This window comes from Lissotriton vulgaris, chromosome 7 (genome assembly GCF_964263255.1).
Source record: "Lissotriton vulgaris chromosome 7, aLisVul1.2, whole genome shotgun sequence".
Taxonomy (NCBI): Eukaryota; Metazoa; Chordata; class Amphibia; order Caudata; family Salamandridae; genus Lissotriton; species Lissotriton vulgaris.
In genome coordinates, this window is record NC_141695.1 from 180,825,532 (window position 1) to 180,839,433 (window position 13,902).

The following is a 13,902-nucleotide window of genomic DNA, read 5'->3' on the forward strand; positions in this document are numbered from 1 at the left end:
GGGTAAGAGGGAGATCGGGCGGAGGTCAGTTCTTTATGTTTATTTGTGCAGCATGCTGCACACAACTGCTTCTAGGCACTTGAACACACAGAATCAGGCTGCAGAGAAGCACCAAGAGAACAGTTTATTGGGGAACAGCAACATAATAATGCATAACTGAACCGCAAATAGGCACATAAGTGCCAAAAGGCCAAGTGTTGGACTTGGCCCTTTTTTGCAGGGTCATCCTGGAACGTTTTGCCTTCCTCCTGTCTTTTTTCTGACCTGTTAGTGATGGTTTTATGACTGGGCACTTTACCACTGCTGATCAGTGCTAAAGTGCATATCCTCTCCCTGGAAATTGTGTTTATGGATTGGTGATTCTTTGATTGGCAAATTTGATTTACTAGTCAGTCCCTAGAACAGTGCACTGTGCCCAAGGACTATAAATCAAATGCTGCTACTGGGCATGCAGCACTGATTGTGCCACCCACATACGCAGCCTGTAAATGTAACTCAGATCTGCCACTGCAGTATCTCTGTGCAGTTTGGTACTACCCTGTCAACATTGCAAGTACTCCCACTTGCCAGGCACCAACCTTCCATTTTCTTACATGTTAGCCACCCTTAAGGTAGGCCCAAGGTACCCCTGCGGGCAGGGTGAAGTGTATGTGAAAGGTAGGACATGCCCTGAAATGTGTGGCATTTCGTGATAGTGAAATACTGCCAATTTCGTTTTTCACTTTGTAAGGCTATTTGTGCCCTTGGGATAGAATCTGGAGTTTGCTTATAACATATTCTAAACATAACTACCCCCAAGAACAAGGTAGGAAAATAAAGTTTAATATACCTAAACTCAGAATGTTAAAATGCATCTTTTAGTGAAGGTGATTTTTACATTCTGTATTTGAAAATACCACTTTTAGAAAGTAGTTGTTTTCTTGCTTAGCCATTCAGTGTGCCTCTGGTAGGATGTGGATTGAATGCCTGGCTTTGCCATGACAGAGGGTGGTGATGGTCAGTGGCTCCAGAGAGTCTGGATGAGTCAGAGCTGGGCTGAATAGACCTGGGCTTCATTTACCGTAGGGGGAGGAGATTTCCTTTCACCTGAATTGGCCTGGTCTGCTAAAGACGATGCTGTCTCCACCTCTTGCCAAGAAGCTGCACCAGAGAAGACTGAACAGGTTTTCGCAGGGTAAAGGGCTTCCCTGCACTAGAAAACAAATAGATTTACTGTATAAAAAGAGGGGTCCAGACCCCAGACTTTTAGATCACTTGTGGGAGTCAAGAGGAGCCTTTGCCAAGGAGAAGAGCTGGAGAAGCTGAGGGGCACACTGCCCTTGTGTTGTTTGCTGTCTGGGGTTGGCCTGCAGTGGCTACTTGCTGCCAAGGAAAGGAGAAAGGACTTTGCTGTTTGCTGTGTCCCCTGCTTGAGGAAGATCTCCAAGGGATTGAAACAGAGCTTGCCTTCTGTTCTGAAGTCTTGGGTACACAAAGACTTCACCACCAACTCCCCTGAACTTCCTTGCTGAGAGTTCTGACCAGACCCGGACTGGCCATAGCGGGCATCGGGCAATCCCCTGCTGCGCCGCAAGGGTGGAGGCCGGTTTTGAGCCCCAGGGGGGCGATTTTGTTACAGGGCCATTTTTGCAGCATAGCTGCAAAATCGGCCCTGCAACAAAATCGTCCGAAAACCGGCCCTAGAAAAGCGCACGGCGGAATCCTCCAACCCACCAGAGTGGGGAGGGGGGGCCGGCCGAGCACTTTGCCAGTGCCGGTTTTGGTTCCCAGTCCGGCCCTGGTTCTGACCCGCTTAGAGGTGCCTGCTGTTGTTTTGGACTTCTGGAGGTTGTTTGCTGCTGACAGCTGGAAATGTAACGCAACTTTGAGAATGGCGACGCATCTGCGCCTATTTCCAATACATTGTCGAAGAAATTGTCGCATAGCCTGCCCGCAGCTCGAGAATTTGCCACACGCCACATCGAGTGCACCGAAGTCTGGGATCACTGCACCGATTCTGACACAAGGCCTGCTGTGCAGCTGCAAGAACCCACTCATTATCCTGGATCGTGGAATTGCATTGAGGCACCAAGTTTGTTGCATCGTTAGGAGACGCAGTAAGATGCTGGCACATCACCTCCCCATGCAGTAACAAACCAATGCATCAACTCCTCTCCCGTAAAGAACAGACGCATCACCTCCCCTGCACAGTAGTAAGGAACCAAAGCATCACCTTCCCTGCGACCCTTTTTGTTTGTGTGCACAACGCATCCAAGGTACTTTGTGTGAAAAGTGTTCCATCTGCAATTTGCTTTGAAGTGAACTATTTTGAATATTTTAAAGTCATATTTTTATCACTGGATTGTGGATTTTTGTCATTTTGATCTTCTAAACTGGTGTGGTGTCCATTCGTAGTGTTTTCACTGTATTACCATATGTGTTCACAAATGCTTTACACGCTGCCTCTGAGACAACCCTGTCTGCTTGTGCCAAGATACTAAGGGGTGAGCAAGGATTATTGTAGGTGTGTATCCCCGTTACCATGACAAAAATCAAGGGTCCCTATTTGGACAAAGGTACCTACCTCCGCCAAATAGATACCCCCATTTCTAACACCAAGTAACCTACTATAACGGATTGTCATGGTGTCAGCTTGAGCTGCCCTCTAAGAGGGCTCACTGTGTGACCTTTGACTATCGTAATTACATCTTGTTGTATCTAAATTTAGTTGCTGGGAGTACAAACATTTTAAACGCCGGAAGCTCCCAGAGATATTTGGATTTATTAATCTTTTTAGATATGTGCATAGCAGGGCGGGATGCTGTACAACATGCCTTGAAGTAAAAAAAAAAAAAAAAGAAATGTAAGTGCTATGACACAGTCAACACCGGCTTCGGACTAGCGCTTTGTTTTTATCTACTTCATGCTAATCCATATTTCGCAACATGTATAAAATAATCTGACAAAGCCAATATAACTCATAAAGGTCGAAATGTATTGGCTCTGCTAATGCTTGCTCTGTTATGTGTCTTTTCCCCTTTCACCCTTTGCACCTAAATCTACTGCAACCTCGCCTCCTGTCTAACAGTCAAGATTCACCAGGGAAGTACCTCAGATCACACTGTGCGTCACAAGTACCAGAACAGAGATTTTACGCCCCCTGCTTCGTGCTTCACTGTTACAGCAACTTTAACACGTGATGACTAGTTTGTGGGAACAAATTAACGCTTCCATGTGAATTATAGTCTTTTACATTGACAAAGAGAAACATGTGTCATGTGACCAATGCATTTTGTCTAGGCACTCTGTGCAGTAGGAGATGGAAACCTTTGTTTGCAAGAAACAAGAAACAAAAATATTTTTTTTTAATGGATTTATTCCATATGAAACACTTTCTTGCAGAATTGTTTATGCTAATGTTTTTTTAACAGCTTATGTGTGTTTCAATGTGCTCCTGACAGCTTGTTACGTTTTGAGAAAGTGCATGGATATCTACTAGCTTTTACTAGCTTTTCACTAAACTATCAGGAATCATGGCTGAAAATGCTGTCTCCTTGTGACTCACCTGCCCTCTGCTTCCACTGTGGCCGCTCTCTGGTTCCTGATTTTCCTCTTGCCTTCAGTTCCCGCCATTCGTTCATATTGTTATAACCTCTGACCCGCTGCTCTTCTCTCAGCAGGAGTCCTCTGTACCAACGAAGACCGAGATAAACTGTTTACCGTGACCCTGCCCGGCCCCGTCACAGCTCAGGAAGGCCTGTGCGTCCTCATTCCCTGTGAGTTCACCATCGAGCCGACGGAGGAGGCAGCAGTGAGCTCCCGCGGATACTGGTTCATTGAAGGTGCCCTCATGTCCGCCCCGGCCGTGGCTTCAAACGATGGAACCAGAGAGATCCGCGCGGACACCAGAGAGCGCTTCAAGCTGGTGGGAGATGTGAATCAAAAGGACTGTTCCCTCAGGATCGATGACGTCAGGAGATCGGATGGAATCAACTACTACTTCCGATATGAACACAATAATTACCCAACAACGAAATATTCTTATATCCAGTATCCGCTGCGCATTACGGTTGAAGGTGAGTCACGTCTTGCGTTCGCTCTGGTTGTAAATTGATTATTGAGTACAAAGTCCGTCCATTGCATAGGACAGTGTAAGAGGACGGGATTCAGGCCCATGAGAAGATAGTAATGATAACTGTATTACCGCGCGCTGAAGTTAAGTGGTGTCTCTGCAATATAAATGCGATGATAACACATCTTACCACGGCCCGCTGTGTAAACTACCACAATCAAACAACTGGTGCTAGGTCTGGCCTTTTAAATAAGGAAAGAAAACCACTTCCTACACAGGTTGTTCCTCACCCAATGATAGATTTTACGGAAGTACCCAGAATGTTGAGTTTAGTGAGGAGGTTAGAGATGGCGTTGTTACTGTGTAGAGTAACACAGCCACATTTTTCATTTCACCACCCACATAGAACTCTATCCATCATCAGGAGAAGGCACTGTTATTCGAGTTCATTCAGACACAGGTCGCAGTTTTAAAATAGGAACTTACCATGACTTTATGCAATGCTGATTTTATATGCAAAATGACGAAAATGAGCTCCTTACATGTACCAAATGAGTGTGAAAAATGCTGCGAGGATTTGTACTATAAGTGCACACACAATCCTGTTCAGTTACACAACTTCCAGGGGCAGTACCACTACCTCCGTTACGGCCCCTTCCCTCACCCAGCATGAAGCTGGCAGACAGGAGTCCCCAGACCTGGTCACAAAAGACAGAAGTCTTGCTGCACTTCTCCACGTCGATGTAGAACCACAGTTGACTGCTTGACGTTTGAACCTCAAGCTCTGCTTTTTACACTACATTTCCAGCGATAAATGTGATCTAGGCCGTGTTTTAGAGTTTGGAAGATTGGGTACTACATCACAAATGTGAAAGGTATGCTATCCAGGGCCGGTCCTAGGAATTGTGGGGCCCTGGGCGAAATGGAAGATGAGAGGCCCCTCTAATTTGCACGTGACATCACAAGAAGTGACATCATAGAAAACTGACATCCAGTGGCGGAGGAAGGTCGCCCCACTGCTTTTAAGCATTGTCACTTAACCCGTTCCTTGCGGCCGTCAGCCAACCGCCGTCGCAAGCACTACCTTCGTAGTGCTGGGTACGTCCGTTGGCCGACGTGGCCTGGCCCGTGCAAGTAATCACCCGTAAATTCCGCCGCGGTTAATGGATTAAGGAAAAATAAAATTATAATAGCTGAGTTATTATTTTATTTTGTCATTGTTGCGGCAGCTTTGAGGGAGGGATGTGGCGTGGCTGCTCTGCTGACAGAGCAGGGGACTGGAGTAGTGGTTTTCACTCCCTAACATGCGCATGAACGTTTGGCCGGCCATTGGGGCCGGCCTAACATTAATGCGCACTTTGCGTATTCTTCTTGCAGGCTGCATTACAGCCTGCATGGAGAACATGCCCAGCCTCCCATTCTCTGACTGAGCGCCGATCCATGGTGCTCAGACCAATCACAACGCTGCATTGCAGCGTTGTGATTGGTCATCAGGAGGCTGGGAGCGGGATGCATCCTGCTTCCTACCCTGGAAACGGGGAAGAGGACCGAGAGGAGGCGGCGGTGATGGCGAGCGGCAGTCAGATAAGTGTGCATTTTTTTTAAATTTCATTCCCTCTCCCCCACTCTGTAAAGTGTGTTTGTGCTCAGTACATGCAACAAACAAGGCAAATAAGTTCAAAACCTGGATCCTTGTGTGTGGTCGCTAATAATTAAGTAAATTGGATTGGATAGTAAATCTGTTGACCAACAAAGCCTGGAGAGGAGGCAAGCAAAAGAATAGTTGAGTGAGTTGCACCCTGGCTGTATAACTGCAGATCAGTAGTTTGAATCTAAGTGATGCACAATCATCCTTCCAGGGTCCATTATCTGAGCGTCATTAAATAGTACAATAGCATCTCCTTAGAAAAAGTGGCGTAGGAGTGTGGCGGATTGGAGTATGGCGGATTGGAGTGTGGCGGATTGGAGTGTGGCGGATTGGAGTGTGGCGGATTGGAGTGTGGCGCATTGGAGTGCGGCGGATTGGAGTGTGGCAGTTTGGAGTGTGGCAGATTGGATAGGAGTGGATTGGAGTGGGGCAGATTGTTGTGGATTGGAGTGGGGCAGATTGCTGTGTATTGGAGTGGGGCAGATTGTTACGGATTGGAGTGGGGAAAATTGGAGTGGGCCAGAATGTTGTGGATTGTAGTGGGGCAGATTTTTGTGGATTGGAGTGGAGCAGCTTGTTGTGGATTGGAGTGGGGTTAATTGGAGAGGGGCGGATTGTTTTGGATTGGAGAGGGGTATATTGGAGTGGGGCAGATTGTTTTGGATTGGAGTGGAGTAAATTGGAGTGGGGCAGATTGTTTTGGATTGGAGTGTTATGTATTGGAGTGGGGCAGATTGGACAGGAGTATATTGGAGTGGGGCAGATTGGATAGGAGTGGATTGGAGTGGGGCAGATTGGATCAGAGTGGGGAAGATTGGATAGGAGTGGATTCGAGTGGGGCAGATTGTTGTGGATTGGAGTTGGGCAGATTGTTGTGGATTAGAGTGGGGCAGATTGTTGAGGATTGGAGTGGGGTAAATTGGAGAGGGGCAGATTGTTGTGAATTGGAGCGAGGCAAATTGAAGAGGGGCAGATTGTTGTGGATTGGAGCAGGCGGATTGTTTTGGATTGGAGTGGGGCAGATTGTTTTGGATTGGAGTGGGGCAGATTGTTCTGGATTGGAGTGGGGTAGATTGTTGTGGATTGAAGTGTGGTAAATTGGAGAGGGCAGTTTGTTTTGGATTGGAGTGGGGTAAATTGGAGTGGGGCAGATTGTTTTGGATTGGAGTGGGGTCTATTGGAGTGGGGCAGATTGTTTTGGATTGGAGTGGGGTAAATTGGAGTGGGGCAGATTGTTTTGGATTGGAGTGGGGTACATTGGAGTGGGGCAGATTGGGGTGGGAGGATTGGAATGTGGTGGAGTGGGGTGGATTGGTTTGGTGTGGATTGTATTAAGTGGAGTAAATTGGTGTGGGGTGAGGTGAAGTGGGGTGGGGTGGATTGGAGTGGGGCGGATTGGGGTATACTGCACAATTACGTGTCAAAGCATAATTTCAGAAAATACACATAAGAAAGAAACAATGTTGTTCTTTGAAATAAAATAATCCTCATCTTTTGAGAACAATGTCCACAAGCAAAAACAAAAGAAAGCATGAGTGCAAATTAAGAAAAGAAGACTTGGCAAAATAAATGCAACTTGATTATAGAAAATAAATCTTTGCAATTGTTTGTCCTGCTGTGCATGTTCATTCCAGTCGTTTGCCTTCTACTTGTAAAGCACTAAAAGTTAAACAGAACAGAATAGTACCTCAATGACGTCTGGAGCAATGGACGGGCACTGCTTAAGTTGACTCAATCAGTGCTTGGTCTCTGCTCCACAGGGAGGAACAGAAATTATGTTAGGTCTGCCTTGACGAATTACGAGGCTGTAAAGAAGAGTGGCACGCAAATCAACAAATGGTAAGCAACGGGTGGGCTCTAAGGGCCAGATGTAGGTAGCCCTTTACGGGTCGGAATCGGCTGAAAATACCGATTTTCGGCCGTTTCCGACCGGTAAAGGGCTATGCAGATGTAGGGGCACAAAAAACGGACATAATCGGTAATTTTACCGAATCGGTATTTTTACCGAATTGGTAAAATTACAAAATCGGTAAATTTACAGATTCTGTAAATTCGGTAAATTTACCATTCGGTAAAAATACCGAATATGTAATTTGAGATGTAGGTAGCATGTCTAACAGTGCTACAAGGCCTTAAGAATTCGGTATTTACCATGCAATACAATTGCATGGTAAATTACGAATTCTTGTGTACATGCACATCTGTGCATGTACACCTGTGCCATGGGGCACACAGACATGCCAGTTACAGGGGTGCAATAGGGTGTCAAAGTGACACCCTGTCCCCCTTAGCAATTCGATATTTTTACCGATTCGGTAAATACCGAATCGGTATTTGCTATTGAATCCTATGGGCTTCAAGGCCAATAGGTTTCAATAGCAAACACTTATTCGGTATTTACCAAATCTGTAAATACCAAATCTTACCAATTCGGTAAAAAATACCGAATTTTTCCCTACATGTCATTTACCGATTTTTGAATACCGAATCGGTAAAATTCGGTATTTAAAAATCGGTAAATGACATTTACCTACATCTGGCCCTAAGTCCTTTTATGTATACAACAGTGTCTCGCAAGCAAGACACATGAGGTAGCACATGCTCACGCAGGCTCGACCCTAAAAAAGGGTCAGAGTAGCACTAAAAAATGTTCAACAATCACGTGCGCTGCTGCATTTCGATTTCTCCAGAGATCAAGAGAAAGAACGAAAAAAATCAGGATCTCTAAGGACCCTCAAGGCTTTTCATAAGGAACTGATTAGGGGCTGGGGCCAATGAATAAAGGGTGGCCTTGACTGGAGTAGTTCATGAGAATAAATCTGTACCTTTGCACATTACACTTAATAGGTTTTTCAAGGTCTTTCCACTCATGATATCAAGGAAGTTAGTTGCTATTTCTACATTTGAAAAGTCCGGGAGCGAGGTTTCGTGGCTGCTGGCTGACAGCGTGTCTCACTCTTCCACAATGAGAAACCTTGTCTAGCTACAGAAGATCCTTTCTGTCTGCCCCTGCACCCCACCCTCACTGCCCTGTGAAACAAGACCCAGGAGTAGCACTCACCATTGTCTGTCAAAACTGTATCTATGAAATCTCCTACAAGTAATTATTTGGACAAGAAATGACTAATTCACAGCCCCTGGGACATCAGTGGGCCGAGGGACTAAAGTGTGTCGTGGAGCAGTTAATCGGCTACAATCATGAAAAGAGGGGCCACAGAGCTCCCTGCTGGGGAATTGGGTGGTTATCAGGTTTTTTGCACTTAGCTGCATTTATCCCTCTAGCCCTCTAACTTTAGCACTGGTGGCCTGGTCTGGGAGGCAAACATGCTAGTCCCTCTGGGGAATAAAATGTAGTGATCTAACAGTATAGCACTGCTAGGCCAAGGACAGGGCCGCCCTGCCCTGGGCCTACCAGCACTACATAATGGATATTAGGCCCTGCAAAGGGGGCGCCCCCAGGACCTTGCAGCCTAATGGAATGCTGAGAGGTCCACCTGCCCTTGGCTGCACAGCACTGGATAATGGGTGACGTCCCAGTGAAAGTTGCCCCACAGATGACCTTGTAGCCTGATCCAGTGCTTCGAGGCCCATGGGATGGAGAAACACCTTCCCTGTCCCTCAAAACAGTAGCTAGACACTTTGCTAAACAATGCACTAGTGTGCCATGCCAGTCTGATCTGAATGCTCCCTCCTCCCCACAGCCACCTCTCCTTACTTGTTAATGTCCGGCTAGTCCTGGAAACAAAAGCGCCTTCTGTAGCCTGGAAACGGAATACACAACGGGCAGACAAGACTTCACCACAGGCTTTTAACAGAGGTGCTGCCCCGCCCTTGTCCCTGAGAGGCGGCATATTTGCTGGCCTTGCTGCTCTCACCTCCTATACCAAGTCTTTCCCCACCCCCACCACTGCACCTACATGAATGACCCCACTCTGTAAGCAGCAAAGTCAAGACACCTCACTTGAAAACACATTAGCAGTGTGATTGCTTTGAGGTGGGGGCCCTGAAGGAGCAGGTGGGCTGACTGGGAACGTGTACCCTTTCACACAGAAACGGGGCACCCATATTTCTGAGCTGAGCCCGAGGCCCTGGGCAGCTGCCCACACTGCCCATGCCTAGCCCCAGCCCTGATGCTATCCACCGTATTACAAGTGCCAGAGGATGTAATGGACCATTAATATGGAAGATGGGACATTCATCATGTTTGTGATGGAGTGACCTCTCAACCACACTCTAAATCTGGTCCTAGGTGTCTTTCTCTTTGTGCAGTGCATGCTGTTTCCTTTAAACGCCCACTCATTTGTTCTGTTATTTATCCAGGAAGCAGCCTATCACAACAGGAGCAACTCCAACCTTGACAGCCCCACAGCACATGCAATGGGTGTGCCTTGAGGGTCACACCTGATAGTCAGCTTTAAAATTCCCAGCCCTGCTCTATATGTTTTCCTGTCTCTGCAGTTGTTCTCATATAATACTGTGAGAAGTTAGCCTGGCACGTGATGTCCACTATTCTAGTGGGCACCTAGCACCAGAGAGCATGTGAAGCAAGCTGTTTTACCAAGTATAATCCCTTGAATACCAAATGAAAGGACCCCACACAACCCCTCTGCACTCTTTATGAGGTCAGAGGTAAAAGTATAGCACAAGTTACTCAATTAGCGTACGATAAGTTGCACAGAATACTGTAATGCTCTAGGGGCCTCACAAACCATATACTAAGAAAGTGGTATAAGAACCACGTTAGAAACAGTGAGTAGGCCTAGGGCCTAGGGAATCGCTGGGGCTACACTAAACAACCAAAGGTTAGGAAGTAGGAGGCCCACAGGAGACGCGTGCAGTGTCTAAACACAGTCGCGAGTTACCATTGACTTATAATGGAGAACGTAAAAGTTACAAAGTTAATGTTTAAGGGCACTTCCGGATGGACTACGACAAAACCCCTTTAGACTAGGACACTTGGAGAGCCAGTAGCGACGGGAGCACCGGAGTACTCGTGTTACCTCACCCAGGGAAGCCTGGTGCATAGGTGCCTTTTGGTGTCGGGTCTCGCCAATGCTTTCAATGGAGATCTGCAAAGAAGGGCTGCAGGCAACCAGAGGAAGGGTGCATCGAAGATGTGAAGAACCTGAAAGCAGAGGGGACATAGTCTGGGTCACTAGCCAGTGACCAGGTAGGTACCAGGAAGGAACGAGGCGATGTCGCGATGATCTCAGGTAAAGAGGTGAAGCTTGTCTCTGTAGCCACAAGGACCAGGAGGTGTCGATGATGACCAGGAGCTGGATTCGAGCTGTCCCACAAAGGATCTAGTTGACTATGGTGTCAGTATCTGGATTGGACCCAACAAGCCTTGGCAAACGCAACCCACACAGGAAGTGGAGATTGGCTTCTGTGCAGACCAGCAAGGTGTGAGGAGTTTCCCCTTTGCAGGGAAGCTGGAGCAAGCCTGGAGCAACCAGGAAAGCAGTTTGGTTTTAAAGGATTGTCTACAGGAGGCTCACTAGCCAACGGGCTAGTAACCGGGAAGACACGTCAAGCTGAAATGCAAGAGCAGGCCCCACGCAACACTCAGGGAGTGTGAAGGGCTGAGCTTCAGAGCAAATGGTGCTCGGGTCTGGGGCTTCCCGTACCCCAATGCACAACTTCGAGTTATCTCAGGAGTTGATGCAGTTAGCAAAATGCATAATGTCCAAGGCGTCTAGTCCCACGTCTCTCGTGTCCAACACAGGTCTCAGCTTTGCTGTGGATATGGGTCAGAGTCAGAGAAGTATGAAAGTCCAGTTCCTGTGTCACTGAGTCTTCGGGTTCCGGGAGCGTCGACAAAGCAGACCAGCAAGTTACTGATGGTGCCTGTTTGCACAGGGTGGTCACTGCTTGACCACAAGGGGGATGTCTTCCGTCTTCTAGACAGAATAGAATGTCGAAGGTCCAAGCGTTCTGTATCAAAGTTTCATTCCAGGATAATCTAAAATCCTGGGGACACAGCTCCTATACTTATACTGTTTTTAGGTGATGGATTACCTGCTATGTCCCTCCTATGAGTGGACCTGGGAAGGGGGTGCCTACCCCCCTTTTCCTTTGTCCAGTTTAGCCCCAGAGTGGGGCTGGAGTGTCCCAGCAAGTGGTTTTACCCGGGCTATGCATGGAGCACCTTGTGTGCCCCAGGCAGTGTCTCAAAAAGCATCTGCTGATGCAGCCCTCCCTGTCCCAATACACATCTGCCTGTCTGGGGAGGTGCTGGCACCTCCCCGGACAGGAAACCTATTGTACAGGCCTCCCCTGCCAGAGTTTCATCCAGCAGCAGGAGGTCAGACTTGTGTCTGTGGCAGCAGCATCCATTGTGTGATGCTGGGTCTCTGTTTAATTTTAACCGGTTATAGCAGTAACTACATGTCTTCTCCCTCTTGAAAGGTGGAATGCTACCCCCACCGCCAGGACTGGTGGGGGGCTAGTATTCCAAAGTGTTTGACGCCTTACACGACATGTTTCAATAAAGCCAATCCAAAGTTAGCATTAACAGCGAGGACTATAATGCACTTAGGAGTATATGGAATGGCTATATCATAGAACAGCTCTAAGGAGATGGTTCTGAAAGCTGCAGAGGGGCTCAGCTCATGCTAGGGCACCCTCTCACATAAAACCAAGCACTCTGCCTCCAGGAATGTCGAGGCCTACCATAGGAGTGACTTATAGGTGCATATGTGTCTATATATATGGTAGATATAGATATACTACATGTAAGTAAGGGGTGATTACACCACCTTACCCAAGCTGAGCGATCAGCTTGTGGTGTCAGTTGGGACGGCCAGCCAGGGGTGGCATAATACATGCTGCAGCCCTTGGTAGGCCTGGGATGCACCTATGCCATGGGTACATAGGGTACACTATACAGGGGCTCACAGAGGTGACCCAATTCCCAATCAGGTATGTACCTAAAGTACATGGTATCAATTTAGAGAGAGAACAGCTGGGCCGTGGGTCTGATTAGCAGGCCCACAGCCACATTAAAGTCGAAAAACCAGAAAATCACAGCAAAATGTGGGGGTGACCATAGGAAGCAGACCCTACTCTCCTACAAATACCAGCCCTCTTCCTGAAATGAGCCCAGAACCAGAGTCATGTTTACATGCATGAGATATCCTGACTTTCTCTTTCCCAGATTTGTATCCCACCCAGCTCTAAGGAATGTGTGTTTCTCCACCTCTACATTAAACATGAGTCTCCATGTAACCAGCCCGGTGTGTAGTTCCGAAAATTCTGGACTCGTGCAACAAACTTTGTCGTAGCATGACGATTTTGGTGTCAAAAGACCGATAATGACTAGTACGCTATGCACAAGCATTTTCGTCATAATCGAGTAACGATTTCACCACGAAATCGCCATTTTCGTTTTTGAACCCTTGGGTTCCATTTTACGCTCGGCAGCCATTTTGTGAGTTGCCCTTCACATAGGTTTGTAACTTCAGCTGAATTCGATATCAAAGGACACATACACCTTAATTGACTTCTCTGTGACCTGGGCAAGCTGGAACCATTGCCCCAAGCCAAACCTGTTTGGGCAGTTTCTCTTCCAGTGCCGAACGTGATAGCATCAATGCACAACAGGCCATAAACTGTTCCCATCGCACACACCCCCGCCCAAATCTTGCTCACACCTGTCTCTGCTCTTTTCTCTTCTTGTGCTTTATGATGAGGAGGAGCCCGGTTTTATTGAGGGTACACCGATATCTGATGGAAATGTTGGGCCTTGCCGGGTAATTGATCACGAACTGGACACACTAAATGTATACTTGTCATCATGACTCTGCTTTTTCTTTTGTAATGAAAATATGTGAATAGCTCACTGTAAATCCTAGAATGTTTGCACTGCAAATCTAAGAATGCTTGCCTGAAGCTAAAAAAACTGTATAAAAGAAGAAGCCAGCCTTTGTAAAGTTGAGCAGCCTCCTGAGAACATACATGAGCTATATGCTGTTGTACTTCTAGGATGTTTGTTACTTGGTTGCAGCCAATAAATTCGATCTTTGACTTCACCTAGAAGACTCGTGTTTCTGTGGTCTGAATCAGGAAAGGACTCGAGGTCTTTGGGTGTTGCCCTGACACCGCTGGGTTACCGGATCAGTACCGGTTCTGAAAAACCCAGTACCTCAGTTGGCGCCCAATGTGGGGCGATATCAGCGGTACCGGTCCAAGCCAGAGGTTCATG

The 13,902-nt window shown here is 47.2% G+C and overlaps 1 protein-coding gene across 1 annotated transcript in view; it reads left to right on the plus strand.

Moving 5' to 3' along the window:
* Positions 1 to 1,113: 1,113 nt before the first annotated feature.
* Positions 1,114 to 13,902, plus strand: part of LOC147701141 (sialic acid-binding Ig-like lectin 13) — a 148,591-nt gene continuing 135,802 nt past the window's right edge. Inside the window, exons 1-2 of the mRNA XM_086929307.1 lie at positions 1,114 to 1,174; positions 3,660 to 4,055. Of these exons, the coding sequence (XP_086785433.1) occupies positions 1,114 to 1,174; positions 3,660 to 4,055 (457 nt within the window). The remainder of the gene's footprint in view (positions 1,175 to 3,659; positions 4,056 to 13,902) is intronic.